This window comes from Oncorhynchus mykiss, chromosome 6, assembly GCF_013265735.2.
Source record: "Oncorhynchus mykiss isolate Arlee chromosome 6, USDA_OmykA_1.1, whole genome shotgun sequence".
Classification (NCBI taxonomy): Eukaryota; Metazoa; Chordata; class Actinopteri; order Salmoniformes; family Salmonidae; genus Oncorhynchus; species Oncorhynchus mykiss.
The window spans coordinates 87617433-87637784 of record NC_048570.1 but is presented as its reverse complement, the minus strand read 5'-3'; the positions used below and the strand labels follow the sequence as shown (position 1 = coordinate 87637784).

At 44.9% G+C, this 20352-nt stretch overlaps 1 protein-coding gene across 1 annotated transcript in view; it reads left to right on the top strand.

Moving 5' to 3' along the window:
* The window catches only part of LOC110513865 (A disintegrin and metalloproteinase with thrombospondin motifs 7), a 146837-nt gene that overhangs the window by 55288 nt on the left and 71197 nt on the right, over positions 1-20352 (top strand). Inside the window, exon 9 of the mRNA XM_036981387.1 lies at positions 7095-7239. Within this exon, the coding sequence (XP_036837282.1) occupies positions 7095-7239 (145 nt within the window). The remainder of the gene's footprint in view (positions 1-7094; positions 7240-20352) is intronic.

Sequence of the window (20352 nt, the reverse complement as noted above, 5' to 3'; positions counted from 1 at the left end):
CGAATCTGTCCGGCTCAAATGTAATAACCCACCATACTGCAGGCAATAAAACACGTGAACTTGAACTACCCTAGTGCTCCAGTAGGCTCCAATATGACTGAATAGTGTCTGAGGGATGAAATTGGACATCAGAGTTGAGATTTGCTCACTGAGTTCCACACAGCTTTTTACATTGTTAGGAGAGAAACTAGCCTGGTCTTAGATCTTTGTACCGTCTTGCCAACTCCTGTGGTCATTGTTTAGCGTGACAATGACCATACAAGTCGGCGATACAGCACAAACAGATCTGGGACCATGCTTGAGAGAAAGAGGCCTGCTGGGAGGATTTGAGTCTTGATAGCAGTTCCACTTGCTGCTATGATCACACCTCACCAATTACTGGGTCAGAATCAGTGGCCTGGGCTGTGATGCAGAGAGAACCTAATTCAATCAAATAACATGCTAGCCTGCCAAGGGTAGACATGATCCTTTTCTCTATTCACAAAGCTGTCAGACTAATCAGTGTGACTGAAAGCAGAACAACTGGTCTTGATTGAACACTTCAATAGTATTATTGAATACCTTTACCGTCTCTCTCGATGGAGTTGTGTTCTGGCCGTCTCAGGATCTCTTCTAATCTGCTATTGTGTTGCTTGATGGCAGTCATTTGAAAACAGTTGAACAGACGCCAGTCACAGTCACTTGTGATCATGTGTTTTTTTTTATATACTTTAAGTAAACAGGAAAGTCCTGTTGCTTTATAAGTTTATTTTATTTGGCCTGGTCAAGGGTCACGCATCTTGTTATATTGTCCATATTTTTGGTCAATTGGACAAGCAGCTGGACTTCTGCTTATGAGAACAGCAATGTGTGTTCTTTTGTAAAAGCTCAGCTGTGCCATACCGTTGCTGTGGAGTTGTGACCTCATTGTCCTTGTCTACTCTCTCCCTTGGCTGCATGTTGGATTATGTGGAAATGTACTACATTTGAATGAGACTTCCTCCCGTCCAGTGTTTCCTCTGGAAACATATGTAGCAGTGGGGGGAAAGGTCACCACACACACCCCCTATTTTGGGTCATTTTTATGTTGGACTGAGAAGCTTCGTTCTGGTGACTTTTTAAAAGGACATTCTACTCTAAAATGAATGAAAATACATTGAATAATGCACACTCCATATAAAATATAATTTCCACCTCCAGAAATGAGAGACAAATAATGTATTGGTCAAATTGTTTTAAAACAATCATTTTACCATATTGGTCCATGCATATAGTCTATGCACCATCCATATTATTAGGTATGCTATTAGCAGTAAGCATAATCTCCTGTAGCCCATCTGATGCAGCATTGTGGCTATAAATAAATAGGCTGAAGCATGGGGTTGCCTACAGTATCTGCATTTACCCTATTGGGCTAATCATTGGGCGAGTTTGTTTTGCATGGTCCGGTGCCCGGGTAGGCAGAGTTTGTACATTTTTACACCATTCCATTGGCTCTCCACTCCCTCGGGGCAGTCATGCAAAACTAACTCGCCTATGAGTAGAGTCTCAGGTGTGCCGCAAGAAAATTAGCTGGCGGGTGAAATGAAAACATTCTTTCAACGCATTGGTTGGCTCGTAGTTCAGAACAATTACATTGGTTGGCTCGTAGTTCATAACAATTACATTGGTTGGCTCATGGTTCAGAACAATTACATTGGTTGGCTCGTGGTTCAGAACAATTACATTGGTTGGCTCGTGGTTCAGAACAATTACATTGGTTGGCTCGTGGTTCAGAACAATTACATTGGTTGGCTCGTGGTTCAGAACAATTACATTGGTTGGCTCGTGGTTCAGAACAATTACATTGGTTGGCTCGTGGTTCAGAACAATTACATTGGTTGGCTCGTGTTTCAGAACAATTACATTGGTTGGCTCGTGGTTCAGAACAATTACATTGGTTGGCTCGTGGTTCAGAACAATTACATTGGTTGGCTCGTGGTTCAGAACAATTACATTGGTTGGCTCGTGGTTCAGAACAATTACATTGGTTGGCTCGTGGTTCAGAACAATTACATTGGTTGGCTCGTGGTTCAGAACAATTACATTGGTTGGCTCGTGGTTCAGAACAATTACATTGGTTGGCTCGTAGTTCATAACAATTACATTGGTTGGCTCGTGGTTCAGAACAATTACATTGGTTGGCTCGTGGTTCAGAACAATTACATTGGTTGGCTCGTAGTTCATAACAATTACATTGGTTGGCTCGTGGTTCAGAACAATTACATTGGTTGGCTCGTAGTTCATAACAATTACATTGGTTGGCTCGTGGTTCAGAACAATTACATTGGTTGGCTCGTGGTTCAGAACAATTACATTGGTTGGCTCGTGGTTCAGAACAATTACATTGGTTGGCTCGTGGTTCAGAACAATTACATTGGTTGGCTCGTAGTTCATAACAATTACATTGATTGGCTCGTGGTTCAGAACAATTACATTGGTTGGCTCGTGGTTCAGAACAATTACATTGGTTGGCTCGTGGTTCAGAACAATTACATTGGTTGGCTCGTGGTTCAGAACAATTACATTGGTTGGCTCGTGGTTCAGAACAATTACATTGGTTGGCTCGTGGTTCAGAACAATTACATTGATTGGCTCGTGGTTCAGAACAATTACATTGGTTGGCTCGTGGTTCAGAACAATTACATTGATTGGCTCGTGGTTCAGAACAATTACATTGGTCTGAAACATTTTCAATCAAGATAATACACTTAAAAATGTTAATCAATATCATACACTTAAAATAGTTTAAATCAAGATAATACACTTTTAAAAACAGGAGCTTGTTGTGTAGCATTGTGTTGTGAATTCCATTATGTGAGCAGCGAGGCAGACATAAGGCTACCAACCATGCATTGAGAGTGTGGAGCCGGGAACAGTGCGTTATTTGTGTGGTGTGAAAACATTCTAATTTGTCCAAATGCAGAGCTTATGTTCCCTCTTCCCACGTGAGAATACGACATGTTGACTTTCCCTGGATAACCTAGCTCACCCTTAAATGGCTAACACAGGCCTCTCTGGATAAATAGAAATAAAGGTTATGATCAGGGCAGGGGTGCAACTTTGGTTTTAGAAATGGGGGGGGGGGCATAACTATATTATTATAATTATTATTTGTGTTTAAAAAATACAAATGTTTTTTATTATTATTTTTATTTTTAATTATTTGTAGATGTATTATTTGTATATTTTCATCCAGTCTGATAAACACTCCAAACAACCTACCCGACCGCTCGGAGGCGTCCACATGGTCCTAAAGCACACCGCTGCCTCCCTTTGTATCAAAAAATCAAATCAAATCCAATTTTATTTGTCACATACACATGGTTAGCAGATGTTAATGCGAGTGTAGCGAAATGCTACACTCGCATTGTTGCACAGCCTGCACAGCCTGCACTAAGTGATTGTTGCACAGCCTGCACTAATGATAAAACTGGGTGGGACACAAAAGCAATTTTAGAATGTGGGGGGGGCATGTTGCACCCCTGGATAAGGTTATAGGCTACAGCACCATTGTGGAAACAGGTGCTGCGAGAGTGAAATCAACACGGTAGATTATTACACAGCCTGCACTAAGTGATTATTACACAGCCTGCACTAAGGGATTGTTACACAGCCTGCATGCACTAAGTGATTGTTACACAGCCTGCACTAAGTGATTGTTACACAGCCTGCACTAAGTGACTGTTACACAGCCTGCACTAAGTGATTGTTACACAGCCTGCACTAAGTGATTGTTACACGGCCTGCACTAAGTGACTGTTACACAGCTTGCACTAAGTGACTGTTACACAGCCTGCACTAAGTGATTGTTACACAGCCTGCACTAAGTGACTGTTACACAGCCTGCACTAAGTGACTGTTACACAGCCTGCACTAAGTGATTGTTACACAGCCTGCACTAAGTGACTGTTACACGGCCTGCACTAAGTGACTGTTACACGGCCTGCACTAAGTGACTGTTACACAGCCTGCACTAAGTGACTGTTACACAGCCTGCACTAAGTGACTGTTACACGGCCTGCACTAAGTGACTGTTACACGGCCTGCACTAAGTGATTGTTACACAGCCTGCACTAAGTGACTGTTACACGGCCTGCACTAAGTGATTGTTACACAGCCTGCACTAAGTGACTGTTACACAGCCTGCACTAAGTGATTGTTACACGGCCTGCACTAAGTGATTGTTACACGGCCTGCACTAAGTGATTGTTACACAGCCTGCACTAAGTGACTGTTACACAGCCTGCACTAAGTGATTGTTACACGGCCTGCACTAAGTGATTGTTAAACGGCCTGCACTAAGTGATTGTTACACGGCCTGCACTAAGTGATTGTTACACGGCCTGCACTAAGTGATTGTTACACGGCCTGCACTAAGTGACTGTTACACAGCCTGCACTAAGTGATTGTTGCACAGCCTGCACTAAGTGACTGTTACACAGCCTGCACTAAGTGATTGTTACACAGCCTGCACTAAGTGATTGTTACACAGCCTGCACTAAGTGATTGTTACACAGCCTGCACTAAGTGATTGTTGCACAGCCTGCACTAAGTGACTGTTACACAGCCTGCACTAAGTGACTGTTATACAGCCTGCACTAAGTGATTGTTACACAGCCTGCACTAAGTGACTGTTATACAGCCTGCACTAAGTGACTGTTATACAGCCTGCACTAAGTGACTGTTATACAGCCTGCACTAAGTGATTGTTACACAGCCTGCACTAAGTGATTGTTACACAGCCTGCACTAAGTGATTGTTACACAGCCTGCACTAAGTGACTGTTATACAGCCTGCACTAAGTGACTGTTATACAGCCTGCACTAAGTGACTGTTATCCAGCCTGCACTAAGTGACTGTTATACAGCCTGCACTAAGTGATTGTTACACAGCCTGCACTAAGTGATTGTTACACAGTCTGCACTAAGTGACTGTTATACAGCCTGCACTAAGTGATTGTTACACAGCCTGCACTAAGTGATTGTTAAGCATTAATTCATGCTTAGACGATGCATAGGCCATATAAAATGGTGTGGTTGGCAAGAGTTTGAGTAGCCTACTAAAATACATTAAAGCCTATTTGTAGCCTATATTTGATTCTGGGAATTCTCTCCCTATGGCACTCGTAACTTGAATGCGCCTGTAAAGGAATATTTATCTTGCATAGAAGACACAGCAACAAGCCGACTGGTACTGCTTTCAAACATGATTTATGCTATATTGCCTCCCCCTTTCATCCATTACAAACATATGTTGGGCGTCTATTTTAATAAATCCATTATTCATTTGTTTAGGCAGGTCCTAAGAAACATTAAAAGACAAATAAAATGTATTTGTAAAAAGAAATGTTACGGCATATTTATGTTAGGCTGCTGGTTTGTGGCATGCACACAAAATCAATAGTTTTGTCCATTAAACAGACAAGACACACTTAGGCTACCCTGATCACAGTCAATGCACATATATGTTATAGAGGCTAGGAGTATAATGAAACATAACAGAATCAAATACAAATATTTTTCCCACACAACTTGCATCATGGCAATGTGTGGAACTGCTGTCATATAAAAACGGGGTGATATTTTAAAACATTTTAAAATGTTTGGAGTGTTTAACGCAAACCCATGCCTTTTATCTCTTCCCTAATCTGGTTGTCAGGGAGCAGGCACAGGGTCTTACATTGAGAGTATCTTCATCATGTTACCCATAGAAAATAATAGCAATCTATATATTTTCAAAAGCATTTGAAAATTCTGGTGTTCACATTTCACAACCTTTGCAGGCTTTTAGAGTTGCCTATATCCAACACCAGAGGTATTCAACTCTTACCTTATGAGGTCCGGAAGCCTGCTGGTTTTCTGTTCTACCTGATAATGAATTGCACCCACCTGGTGTCCCAAGTCTAAATCAGTCCCTGGTTGTCAGACTTTTCTAATCATTACTCGTTTTGTTGGCAGATGTGGACCGTTCCAGCGTCTTAAAAGTGTGCCCGGGCAGAGATGATGCATACTAATATAAAATCAATCACTTAGAATTAAAACTGTTCCAATACTAGGATTTGTAAATGTCCCTTATGGAGATAGATTGGATCCCCATAAAAGGGGGATTGACTCATTGATCTTTTTGTTAATGTGATAGAATGCCTGCTGTACTCATGTAGTTCCAGCTTGGCATTTTGACTGAGCTGGAGTTGACTTCTAACGACTGGTTTGACTGTGACGCCTGCTTGATTCTGTGTCATGCAGACAGCTCTCTAAATTCTGTTAGCAACCTGTCAGCTTTTTTACATGGAGACCTTGTCAACGCCGTCACTGTCTACTCAGTCACATACAGCCCTGTCAACTATGAAATATATGGCCCATTAAAATTAGGCTCAATCATATTTAAGCCCCCTCCATTTTGTTCCAGCCTTAAAGGGATAGTTTGGGATTTGTCAATTTTATTTATCCTTTATTTAACTAGGCAAGTTTGTTAAGAAAATATTCTTATTTACAATGATGGCCTACCCCGGCCAAACCCTAACCCGGACAACACTGGGCCAATTGTGCGCCGCCATATGGGACTGCCCATCACGGCCGGTTGTGATACAGCCTGGAATCGAACCAGGGTCTGTAGTGACACCTCTAGCAATGAGATGCAGTACCTCAGACCGCTGCGCCACTTGGGAGCCCCAAAACAAGAGGACTGATAATGAAACATGTTATCTATTTTACCAGAGTCCAATGAAGTCTTGGATACCATTTTTATGTCTGTCTAGTATGAAGGAAGTTAAGATGTACTTTCACGAGCCAATGCTAACTAGTGTTAGCACTAACTTAGCCAGGCTATCAGTTTTTTCACTAAGCTAGTAAGCATTGGCTCGCAAAACGGTCTCTAACTTCCTTCATACTGGACGCAGAGTCATAAAAATGGTATCCAAGAGTTCATCTGATCTGGGGAAGTAGATAACATGCTCATTGCCAAAATCCTAAACTATCCATTTAATAACACACCTTTTCAGGATCTCGATGTGTGCATGTTTCACTATAATGTGTTTGTCTGACCACCCTGTTGTTGTGGTTGTTCCTCCTCAGTCGAGGCTGGGGCTGGTGCCTGGATGACCCCCCCATGCGGGACGTGCTGGATCTGAACTCTGTTCCCCCCGGGGTCCTGTACAGTGCTGCCCACCAGTGCCGCCTACAGTACGGCTCTGGATCCCTGCTCTGTGACGACGTGGACGTAAGACCCCTGAATCTGAACCAATACTTGTCTGTTTCTTCAGCATACTCCTGCTATCTGCATATCCCTCCATGGTGTGTACTCTCTGTCCTTACAACCCTCATCACAGCTCTCCCCTTCTCACTTCTCCTCTTGTCCTCTCTGTCCAACAACCCTCATCACAACTCTCCCCTTCTCACTTCTCCTCTCTGTCCCACAACCCTCATCACAGCTCTCCCCTTCTCACTTCTCCTATTGTCCTCTCTGTCCTACAACCCTCATCACAGCTCTCCCCTTCTCACTTCTCCTCTTGTCCTCTCTGTCCCACAACCCTCATCACAACTCTCCCCTTCTCACTTCTCCTCTTGTCCTCTCTGTCTTACAACCCTCATCACAGCTCTCCCCTTCTCACTTCTCCTCTTGTCCTCTCTGTCCTACAACCCTCATCACAACTCTCCCCTTCTCACTTCTCCTCTTGTCCTCTCTGTCCTACAACCCTCATCACAGCTCTCCCCTTCTCACTTCTCCTCTTGTCCTCTCTGTCCTACAACCCTCATCACAGCTCTCCCCTTCTCACTTCTCATCTTATCCTCTCTGTCCTACAACCCTCATCACAGCTCTCCCCTTCTCACTTCTCCTCTTGTCCTCTCTGTCCAACAACCCTCATCACAGCTCTCCCCTTCTCACTTCTCCTCTTGTCCTCTCTGTCCTACAACCCTCATCACAACTCTCCCCTTCTCACTTCTCCTCTCTGTCCCACAACCCTCATCACAGCTCTCCCCTTCTCACTTCTCCTCTTGTCCTCTCTGTCCCACAACCCTCATCACAGCTCTCCCCTTCTCACTTCTCCTCTTGTCCTCTCTGTCCTACAACCATCATCACAGCTCTCCCCTTCTCACTTCTCCTCTTGTCCTCTCTGTCCTACAACCATCATCACAGCTCTCCCCTTCTCACTTCTCCTCTTGTCCTCTCTGTCCTACAACCATCATCACAGCTCTCCCTTTCTCACTTCTCCTATTGTCCTCTCTGTCCTACAACCTTCATCACAACTCTTACCTTCTCACTTCTGCTCTTGTCCTCCTCTTCACTAACCTTGCTCTTCATTCCCCCACTAGTTACTGTAACCCTGCATCACTACTCTTAGCCCTTCCACCTTCTTCTCCCTCAATCGCTTCCTTACTGCTCTCTGTCTTTATTCTCACATCACCCTCCATTTTGCTCTTTACTCCCCCACTACTCATTACACCTCATCATCATTACTCCTCCACTCATAATTTCTCCTCATCCTCTTTACGCCTCATCCTCTTTACTCTTCATGCTCTTTACGCCTCATCCTCATTACTCCTCCACTCATCCTCATTACTCCTCATCCTCTTTGCACCTCATCCTCCTTACTCCTCCCCTCATCCGCATTCATCCTCATTACTCCTCCCCTCATCCTCATTAATCCTCATTACTCCTCATCCTCATTACTCCTCATCATCATTATTCCTACACTCCTCATCCTCTTTACTCCTCATCCTCTTTACTCCTCCACTCCTCATCATCATTACTCCTCATCCTCATTACTCCTCATCCTCATTATTCCTACACTCCTCGTCCTCTTTACTCCTCATCATCTTTACTCCTCCACTCCTCATCCTTATTGCTCCTCATCCTCATTACTCCTCATCCTTATTTCTCCTACACTTTTCCTCTTTACTTCTCCACTCATCGTCCATATTACTCCTCATCCACATTACTCCTCATCCTCATTACTCCTCATTACTCCTCATCACTCCTCATCCTCTTTACTCCTCCACTCCTCATCCTCTTTACTCCTCATCCTCTTTACTCCTCCACTCCTCATCATCATTACTCCTCATCCTCATTACTCCTCATCCTCATTATTCCTACACTCCTCGTCCTCTTTACTCCTCATCATCTTTACTCCTCCACTCCTCATCCTTATTGCTCCTCATCCACATTACTCCTCATCCTCATTACTCCTCATTACTCCTCATCACTCCTCATCCTCTTTACTCCTCCACTCCTCATCCTCATTACTCCTCATCCTCATTACTCCTCATTACTCCTCATCACTCCTCATCCTCTTTACTCCTCCACTCCTCATTCTCATTACTCCTCATCCTCTTTACTCCTCCACTCCTCATTCTCATTACTCCTCATCCTCTTTACTCCTCCACTTCTCATCATCATTACTCCTCATTCTCATTACTCCTCATTCTCATTACTCCTCATGCTCTTTACTCCTCTCCTCTTTACTCCTCTACTCCTCATCCTCTTTACTCTTCATCCTCTTTACTCCTCTACTCCTCATCCTCTTTACTCTTCATCCTCTTTACTCCTCTACTCCTCATCCTCTTTACTCCTCATCCTCTTTACTCCTCTACTCCTCATCCTCTTTACTCCTCTACTCCTCATCCTCTTTACTCTTCATCCTCTTTACTCCTCTACTCCTCATCCTCTTTACTCTTCATCCACTTTACTCCTCTACTCCTCATCCTCTTTACTCCTCTACTCTTCATCCTCTTTACTCCTCTCCTCTTTACTCCTCTACTCCTCATCCTCTTTACTCCTCATCCTCTTTACTCCTCCACTTCTCATCATCATTACTCCTCATTCTCATTACTCCTCATTCTCATTACTCCTCATGCTCTTTACTCCTCTCCTCTTTACTCCTCTACTCCTCATCCTCTTTACTCTTCATCCTCTTTACTCCTCTACTCCTCATCCTCTTTACTCCTCTCCTCTTTACTCCTCTACTCCTCATCCTCTTTACTCCTCCACTTCTCATCATCATTACTCCTCATTCTCATTACTCCTCATGCTCTTTACTCTTCATCCTCTTTACTCCTCTCCTCTTTACTCCTCATCCTCTTTACTCCTCTACTCCTCATCCTCTCTACTCCTCATCCTCTTTACTCCTCTCCTCTTTACTCCTCTACTCCTCATCCTCTTTACTCTTCATCCTCTTTACTCCTCTACTCCTCATCCTCTTTACTCTTCATCCTCTTTACTCCTCTACTCCTCATCCTCTCTACTCTTCATCCTCTTTACTCCTCTCCTCTTTACTCCTCTACTCCTCATCCTCTTTACTCTTCATCCTCTTTACTCTTCATCCTCTTTACTCTTCATCCTCTTTACTCCTCATCCTCTCTACTCTTCATCCTCTTTACTCCTCTACTCCTCATCCTCTCTACTCTTCATCCTCTTTACTCCTCTCCTCTTTACTCCTCTACTCCTCATCCTCTTTACTCTTCATCCTCTTTACTCCTCTACTCCTCATCCTCTTTACTCTTCATCCTCTTTACTCTTCATCCTCTTTACTCTTCATCCTCTTTACTCCTCATCCTCTCTACTCTTCATCCTCTTTACTCCTCATCCTCTCTACTCTTCATCCTCTTTACTCTTCATCCTCTTTACTCCTCATCCTCTCTACTCTTCATCCTCTTTACTCCTCTCCTCTTTACTCCTTTACTCCTCATCCTCTCTACTCTTCATCCTCTTTACTCCTCTCCTCTTTACTCCTCTACTCCTCATCCTCTCTACTCTTCATCCTCTTTACTCCTCTCATCTTTACTCCTCTACTCCTCATCCTCTTTACTCATCCTCATTACTTATCCACTCCTCATTCTCTGTCAATCAGTTATGTTCTTCTCCTCTCTATACTCACATCACCCCTATTACCTCTCAACAGACTGCTGTCTGCTCCATTAAAACATCACCCCCATAACCTCTCAACAGACTGCTGTCTGCTCCATTAAAACATCACCCCCATAACCTCTCAACAGACTGCTGTCTGCTCCATTAAAACATCATCCCTATAACCTCTCAACAGACTGCTGTCTGCTCCATTAAAACATCATCCCTATAACCTCTCAACAGACTGCTGTCTGCTCCATTAAAACATCATCCCTATAACCTCTCAACAGACAGCTGTCTGCTCCATTAAAACATCACCCCCATAACATCTCAACAGACTGCTGTCTGCTCCATTAAAACATCATCCCTATAACCTCTCAACAGACTGCTGTCTGCTCCATTAAAACATCACCCCCATAACCTCTCAACAGACTGCTGTCTGCTCCATTAAAACATCATCCCTATAACCTCTCAACAGACTGCTGTCTGCTCCATTAAAACATCATCCCTATAACCTCTCAACAGACTGCTGTCTGCTCCATTAAAACATCATCCCTATAACCTCTCAACAGACTGCTGTCTGCTCCATTAAAACATCATCCCTATAACCTCTCAACAGACTGCTGTCTGCTCCATTAAAACATCATCCCTATAACCTCTCAACAGACAGCTGTCTGCTCCATTAAAACATCACCCCCATAACATCTCAACAGACTGCTGTCTGCTCCATTAAAACATCATCCCTATAACCTCTCAACAGACTGCTGTCTGCTCCATTAAAACATCACCCCCATAACCTCTCAACAGACTGCTGTCTGCTCCATTAAAACATCATCCCTATAACCTCTCAACAGACTGCTGTCTGCTCCATTAAAACATCATCCCTATAACCTCTCAACAGACAGCTGTCTGCTCCATTAAAACATCACCCCCATAACATCTCAACAGACTGCTGTCTGCTCCATTAAAACATCATCCCTATAACCTCTCAACAGACAGCTGTCTGCTCCATTAAAACATCACCCCCATAACATCTCAACAGACTGCTGTCTGCTCCATTAAAACATCACCCCCATAACATCTCAACAGACAGCTGTCTGCTCCATTAAAACATCATCCCTATAACCTCTCAACAGACTGCTGTCTGCTCCATTAAAACATCACCCCCATAACATCTCAACAGACTGCTGTCTGCTTAAACCATATATGAGACATGCTCTCTAAGTGGCCACCAATCGCGTCAATACACACAGCTTCCTGCGTCAGTACACACTGTGCAGCAATGCTCCGGCAATTGTCCATGTGATTGGAGTGACCGAATTTAAAGGGCAACAAATTGGAACAAAAGCATTTCATCTTTAAAGCCCAGATGTGTTGGCAAACGAGCTACAAGCCAATACATGCATATAAGGTTCAAAGTGGCAAGCTTTATGGTTTAGGACACTCAAGCCTATTGGATTCGCAAGTCTTTGTTTGTCTAAAAGTGTTTACAAAAAAAGGCGCAAAGAGTTTTAGACAAACAAGCATATGTTGTCTTGGTTCGAGTCGCGCTACTGAAGGCGATTTTCCAGTTTTGATTCCGTTTACATTTCATTATGAAGGGGAAGACCCACAGAAGAACATACACAGAATCTGTGTAAACAGCATACGTTCATCCCCGGCTGTCTTCTCAAAACATTAATGAGAGAAAACGGTTCAATGAGTTCATCTGTACGTTAATGAACAGTCATGATTCCAATAGTACCCTTTTGATAGAAAATGCTTGCCTGCTGACAGTTGATTGCCGTAGGCTTCGCTGTAATGTGAAAAAGATGCCGTGAGCGATAATACACTGGTCTCACATTTTAAACAGTACATACATAAACAGCCTATAGGTTCACCGAATTTACCTAATACACCCCTCGGGAATTCCTCGCTTGCCACTTGATTGAATAGCGTCCCCCTTAACTGTAACAGTTTTTGACAGAATCTGAGGGGGCCTATATGTGTTGGGTTAAAGGAAAATGGGGTGATTTGCTTGAATTACCAGCGAGCTACTGCGAGGGCCAGAAAGATAAACTCGCAGCCGCCTCGGGAGGCGGAAATAGAGCCGCCGAATGTGTATCCATTTATCACTTCTGGAATTATGGCGATTTGAGCTGGAATTACACCAGTTCCCCCTGTCAAAATGGATGTTTGGTATATCCGGCGCTTGGAAACCGTCAAGGTTTAAGTGGTTAGAACAACTGGCGTGAGACAGCGGGGAGGGTAGCTGATTAACAAGCCCCTTGCTGGGCACTGAGCTCATAATTTGAGCTCATTGAGGAGTTATGCAGTGAAGTCAGCTGGAACAGGATGGATGGTGGCACAGGACTGTGTTTCTGCAGACTTTACATAGAATTCCTCTGGTAGGGTGTTATGTTGTGGAAACCACGTAGTTTACACCAAAACCTCTGCTTTCAAAACTGCCCTGTAAGGTTGAGAAAAATTGGCATTTCAATAGAGAGAGGGAGTAGAGAGGGAGGGAGTGGGGAGAGAGAGGGAGGGAGTGGGGAGAGAGAGGGAGGGAGTGGGGAGAGAGAGAGAGGGAGTGGGGAGAGGGAGGGAGTGGGGAGAGAGAGGGAGGGAGTAGGGAGAGAGAGAGAGAGAGAGAGAGGGAGAGAGTGGGGAGAGAGAGAGAGGGAGGGAGTGGGGAGAGAGAGGGAGGGAGTGGGTAGAGAGAGGGAGGGAGTGGGGAGAGAGAGAGAGGGGGAGGGAGTGGGGAGAGAGAGAGGGGGAGTGGGGAGAGAGAGAGGAGTGGGGAGAGAGCGAGGGAGTGGGGAGAGAGAGAGAGAGAGAGAGGGAGGGAGAGAGAGAGACCACACACCAACATTCTCATCCAGGGTTGGAGTTACTACAGCCCTTTGTATGAATAACATTAGCTGCTCACTCCGTGTGCTTGGGTTTACAGGAAGCCCACCAGGGCAGGAAAGCAAGCGTGGGATAGATCATCTCCTTCAACCCTTTTTGGTGCTATTGCCAGGACTGAAACAGGAAACCTGAATGGAATTAGGGAATCATTGGTTTCCTCCTCCCCTTTCAATCGTGGTTGGGAGGAGGACTATTTCTTTCTTAGTCTGTGTTTTGTAAACAACTCTGGAACAAAACATTCCCAATCAAATAAATGAGTGAGAATTTGACACTTTTCCCAACGGGCAAATCTTGTTGAAATGACGACATTCCAAGATTAGAACCAAGTGGTTGTTGAAATGACGACATTCCAAGATTAGAACCAAGTGGTTGTTGAAATGACGACATTCCAAGATTAGAACCAAGTGGTTGTGGGTTAAGGCTGAATCATAACTTCAGGTCTGAATTGACATTTATGCGTGATTTAGCAGGATTTAGTTATTCAGAGTTAGGATGTAATTTACTAGCTCGTTAGTAAGTAAGCGTTTCGTATACAACGAGGATACATGTTTAACATTCACTAATTGGCTGATGGAGGGATGAAGATATTAGATCAAATGAAGGGATGAATTGTAGTTGTATGGAGATTTAATAAGGAGTGCCCAAATAAAGAACCAAGGTGTCATTATTAAATGTAACGTGGACAAGCTGTATGATGTAGTAAAGTACATGATGACCATCAAATACAGAAACTATAAATCACTTTTGATAGCAGCACTAATTTATCAAATGCTCATTAATATACTGTATGCGCGCACACACACACACACATGGTTGGCCCGAAGACTGTAAGAAATGTGCATAGCAATAACTCCATTCCCTTGTGAAACACTAACCAGGTTTCCATCTTACCTTTTTAATGCGAGTAAAGTACATGTCGTCTGATGGACACCGCTAATTTGCGGGTAAACTTTCCAAATTCTGACAAAGGAAAATAACTTAGACAAGGTGGGATCTTTTTGTGTCTGTAAAATTAATTATGCTAGAAATGGAGGTTATTTACATGACCATCATATCGAAGTAAACTTGGGAGTCACGTGATATGTTGTGTGGTCCTCCCACTACGACTCAGGAAAGCATGCAGTTTATTAGGCTACGGATGAAATAAGTTATGATGAACTTCACAGGGTGGTGAAAGTGCACGGTGACGAGCTTGATGCTCCTTTCCAATCAATATCCAGGGTCTTATTCTGGTGACATGATGATTGACAAATACAAATAAGCAGCAGCCAAGCGTCAATCTTGCTCTTTTGTCTCTAATAATGTCATCATGCAGGTTATACCCTCTGTATGTGTGAGCTGTTGGCTAGAGCACATGTACCAAAACCAGAGTGGGCACCTCGCTGTATCAACACACAGAGTGTAAAATGGGATGGAAACCAGAGTGGGCACCTCGCTGTATCAACACACAGAGTGTAAAATGGGATGGAAACCAGAGTGGGCACCTCGCTGTATCAACACACAGAGTTTAAAATGGGATGGAAACCAGAGTGGGCACCTCGCTGTATCAACACACAGAGTGTAAAATGGGATGGAAACCAGAGTGGGCACCTCGCTGTATCAACACACAGAGTGTAAAATGGGATGGAAACCAGAGTGGGCACCTCGCTGTATCAACACACAGAGTGTAAAATGGGATGGAAACCAGAGTGGGCACCTCGCTGTATCAACACACAGAGTGTAAAATGGGATGGAAACCAGAGTGGGCACCTCGCTGTATCAACACACAGAGTGTAAAATGGGATGGAAACTAGAGTGGCACCTCGCTGTATCAACACACAGAGTGTAAAATGGGATGGAAACCAGAGTGGGCACCTTGCTGTATCAACACACAGAGTGTAAAATGGGATGGAAACCAGAGTGGGCACCTCGCTGTATCAACACACAGAGTTTAAAATGGGATGGAAACCAGAGTGGGCACCTCGCTGTATCAACACACAGAGTGTAAAATGGGATGGAAACCAGAGTGGGCACCTCGCTGTATCAACACACAGAGTTTAAAATGGGATGGAAACCAGAGTGGGCACCTTGCTGTATCAACACACAGAGTGTAAAATGGGATGGAAACCAGAGTGGGCACCTCGCTGTATCAACACACAGAGTGTAAAATGGGATGGAAACCAGAGTGGGCACCTCGCTGTATCAACACACAGAGTTTAAAATGGGATGGAAACCAGAGTGGGCACCTCGCTGTATCAACACACAGAGTGTAAAATGGGATGGAAACCAGAGTGGGCACCTCGCTGTATCAACACACAGAGTGTAAAATGGGATGGAAACCAGAGTGGGCACCTCGCTGTATCAACACACAGAGTGTAAAATGGGATGGAAACCAGAGTGGGCACCTCGCTGTATCAACACACAGAGTTTAAAATGGGATGGAAACCAGAGTGGGCACCTCGCTGTATCAACACACAGAGTGTAAAATGGGATGGAAACCAGAGTGGGCACCTCGCTGTATCAACACACAGAGTGTAAAATGGGATGGAAACCAGAGTGGGCACCTCGCTGTATCAACACACAGAGTTTAAAATGGGATGGAAACCAGAGTGGGCACCTCGCTGTATCAACACACAGAGTGTAAAATGGGATGGAAACCAGAGTGGGCACCTCGCTGTATCAACACACAGAGTGTAAAATGGGATGGAAACCAGAGTGGCACCTCGCTGTATCAACACACAGAGTGTAAAATGGGATGGAAACCAGAGTGGGCACCTCGCTGTATCAACACACAGAGTTTAAAATGGGATGGAAACCAGAGTGGGCACCTCGCTGTATCAACACACAGAGTGTAAAATGGGATGGAAACCAGAGTGGGCACCTCGCTGTATCAACACACAGAGTGTAAAATGGGATGGAAACCAGAGTGGGCACCTCGCTGTATCAACACACAGAGTTTAAAATGGGATGGAAACCAGAGTGGGCACCTCGCTGTATCAACACACAGAGTGTAAAATGGGATGGAAACCAGAGTGGGCACCTCGCTGTATCAACACACAGAGTGTAAAATGGGATGGAAACCAGAGTGGGCACCTCGCTGTATCAACACACAGAGTGTAAAATGGGATGGAAACCAGAGTGGGCACCTCGCTGTATCAACACACAGAGTTTAAAATGGGATGGAAACCAGAGTGGGCACCTCGCTGTATCAACACACAGAGTGTAAAATGGGATGGAAACCAGAGTGGGCACCTCGCTGTATCAACACACAGAGTGTAAAATGGGATGGAAACCAGAGTGGGCACCTCGCTGTATCAACACACAGAGTTTAAAATGGGATGGAAACCAGAGTGGGCACCTCGCTGTATCAACACACAGAGTGTAAAATGGGATGGAAACCAGAGTGGGCACCTCGCTGTATCAACACACAGAGTGTAAAATGGGATGGAAACCAGAGTGGGCACCTCGCTGTATCAACACACAGAGTGTAAAATGGGATGGAAACCAGAGTGGGCACCTCGCTGTATCAACACACAGAGTTTAAAATGGGATGGAAACCAGAGTGGGCACCTCGCTGTATCAACACACAGAGTGTAAAATGGGATGGAAACCAGAGTGGGCACCTCGCTGTATCAACACACAGAGTTTAAAATGGGATGGAAACCAGAGTGGGCACCTCGCTGTATCAACACACAGAGTTTAAAATGGGATGGAAACCAGAGTGGGCACCTCGCTGTATCAACACACAGAGTGTAAAATGGGATGGAAACCAGAGTGGGCACCTCGCTGTATCAACACACAGAGTGTAAAATGGGATGGAAACCAGAGTGGGCACCTCGCTGTATCAACACACAGAGTTTAAAATGGGATGGAAACCAGAGTGGGCACCTCGCTGTATCAACACACAGAGTTTAAAATGGGATGGAAACCAGAGTGGGCACCTCGCTGTATCAACACACAGAGTTTAAAATGGGATGGAAACCAGAGTGGGCACCTCGCTGTATCAACACACAGAGTGTAAAATGGGATGGAAACCAGAGTGGGCACCTCGCTGTATCAACACACAGAGTGTAAAATGGGATGGAAACCAGAGTGGGCACCTCGCTGTATCAACACACAGAGTGTAAAATGGGATGGAAACCAGAGTGGGCACCTCGCTGTATCAACACACAGAGTTTAAAATGGGATGGAAACCAGAGTGGGCACCTCGCTGTATCAACACACAGAGTTTAAAATGGGATGGAAACCAGAGTGGGCACCTCGCTGTATCAACACACAGAGTTTAAAATGGGATGGAAACCAGAGTGGGCACCTCGCTGTATCAACACACATAGTGTAAAATGGGATGGAAACCAGAGTGGGCACCTCGCTGTATCAACACACAGAGTGTAAAATGGGATGGAAACCAGAGTGGGCACCTCGCTGTATCAACACACAGAGTGTAAAATGGGATGGAAACCAGAGTGGGCACCTCGCTGTATCAACACACAGAGTGTAAAATGGGATGGAAACCAGAGTGGGCACCTCGCTGTATCAACACACAGAGTGTAAAATGGGATGGAAACCAGAGTGGGCACCTCGCTGTATCAACACACAGAGTGTAAAATGGGATGGAAACCAGAGTGGGCACCTCGCTGTATCAACACACAGAGTGTAAAATGGGATGGAAACCAGAGTGGGCACCTCGCTGTATCAACACACAGAGTGTAAAATGGGATGGAAACCAGAGTGGGCACCTCGCTGTATCAACACACAGAGTGTAAAATGGGTTGGAAACCAGAGTGGGCACCTCGCTGTATCAACACACAGAGTGTAAAATGGGATGGAAACCAGAGTGGGCACCTCGCTGTATCAACACACAGAGTGTAAAATGGGATGGAAACCAGAGTGGGCACCTCGCTGTATCAACACACAGAGTTTAAAATGGGATGGAAACCAGAGTGGGCACCTCGCTGTATCAACACACAGAGTGTAAAATGGGATGGAAACCAGAGTGGGCACCTCGCTGTATCAACACACAGAGTTTAAAATGGGATGGAAACCAGAGTGGGCACCTCGCTGTATCAACACACAGAGTTTAAAATGGGATGGAAACCAGAGTGGGCACCTCGCTGTATCAACACACAGAGTGTAAAATGGGATGGAAACCAGAGTGGGCACCTCGCTGTATCAACACACAGAGTGTAAAATGGGATGGAAACCAGAGTGGGCACCTCGCTGTATCAACACACAGAGTTTAAAATGGGATGGAAACCAGAGTGGGCACCTCGCTGTATCAACACACAGAGTTTAAAATGGGATGGAAACCAGAGTGGGCACCTCGCTGTATCAACACACAGAGTTTAAAATGGGATGGAAACCAGAGTGGGCACCTCGCTGTATCAACACACAGAGTTTAAAATGGGATGGAAACCAGAGTGGGCACCTCGCTGTATCAACACACAGAGTGTAAAATGGGATGGAAACCAGAGTGGGCACCTCGCTGTATCAACACACAGAGTGTAAAATGGGATGGAAACCAGAGTGGGCACCTCGCTGTATCAACACACAGAGTGTAAAATGGGATGGAAACCAGAGTGGGCACCTCGCTGTATCAACACACAGAGTGTAAAATGGGATGGAAACCAGAGTGGGCACCTCGCTGTATCAACACACAGAGTGTAAAATGGGATGGAAACCAGAGTGGGCACCTCGCTGTATCAACACACAGCGTGTAAAATGGGATGGAAACCAGAGTGGGCACCTCGCTGTATCAACACACAGAGTGTAAAATGGGATGGAAACCAGAGTGGGCACCTCGCTGTATCAACACACAGAGTGTAAAATGGGATGGAAACCAGAGTGGGCACCTCGCTGTATCAACACACAGAGTGTAAAATGGGATGGAAACCAGAGTGGGCACCTCGCTGTATCAACACACAGAGTGTAAAATGGGATGGAAACCAGAGTGGGCACCTCGCTGTATCAACACACAGAGTGTAAAATGGGATGGAAACCAGAGTGGGCACCTCGCTGTATCAACACACAGAGTGTAAAATGGGATGGAAACCAGAGTGGGCACCTCGCTGTATCAACACACAGAGTGTAAAATGGGATGGAAACCAGAGTGGGCACCTCGCTGTATCAACACACAGAGTGTAAAATGGGATGGAAACCAGAGTGGGCACCTCGCTGTATCACGCAACACACAGAGTGTAAAATGGGATGGAAACCAGAGTGGGCACCTCGCTGTATCACGCAACACACAGAGTGTAAAATGGGATGGAAACCAGAGTGGGCACCTCGCTGTATCAACACACAGAGTTTAAAATGGGATGGAAACCAGAGTGGGCACCTCGCTGTATCAACACACAGAGTGTAAAATGAGATGGAAACCAGAGTGGGCACCTCGCTGTATCACGCAACACACAGAGTGTAAAATGGGATGGAAACCAGAGTGGGCACCTCGCTGTATCAACACACAGAGTGTAAAATGGGATGGAAACCAGAGTGGGCACCTCGCTGTATCAACACACAGAGTGTAAAATGGGATGGAAACCAGAGTGGGCACCTCGCTGTATCAACACACAGAGTTTAAAATGGGATGGAAACCAGAGTGGGCACCTCGCTGTATCAACACAC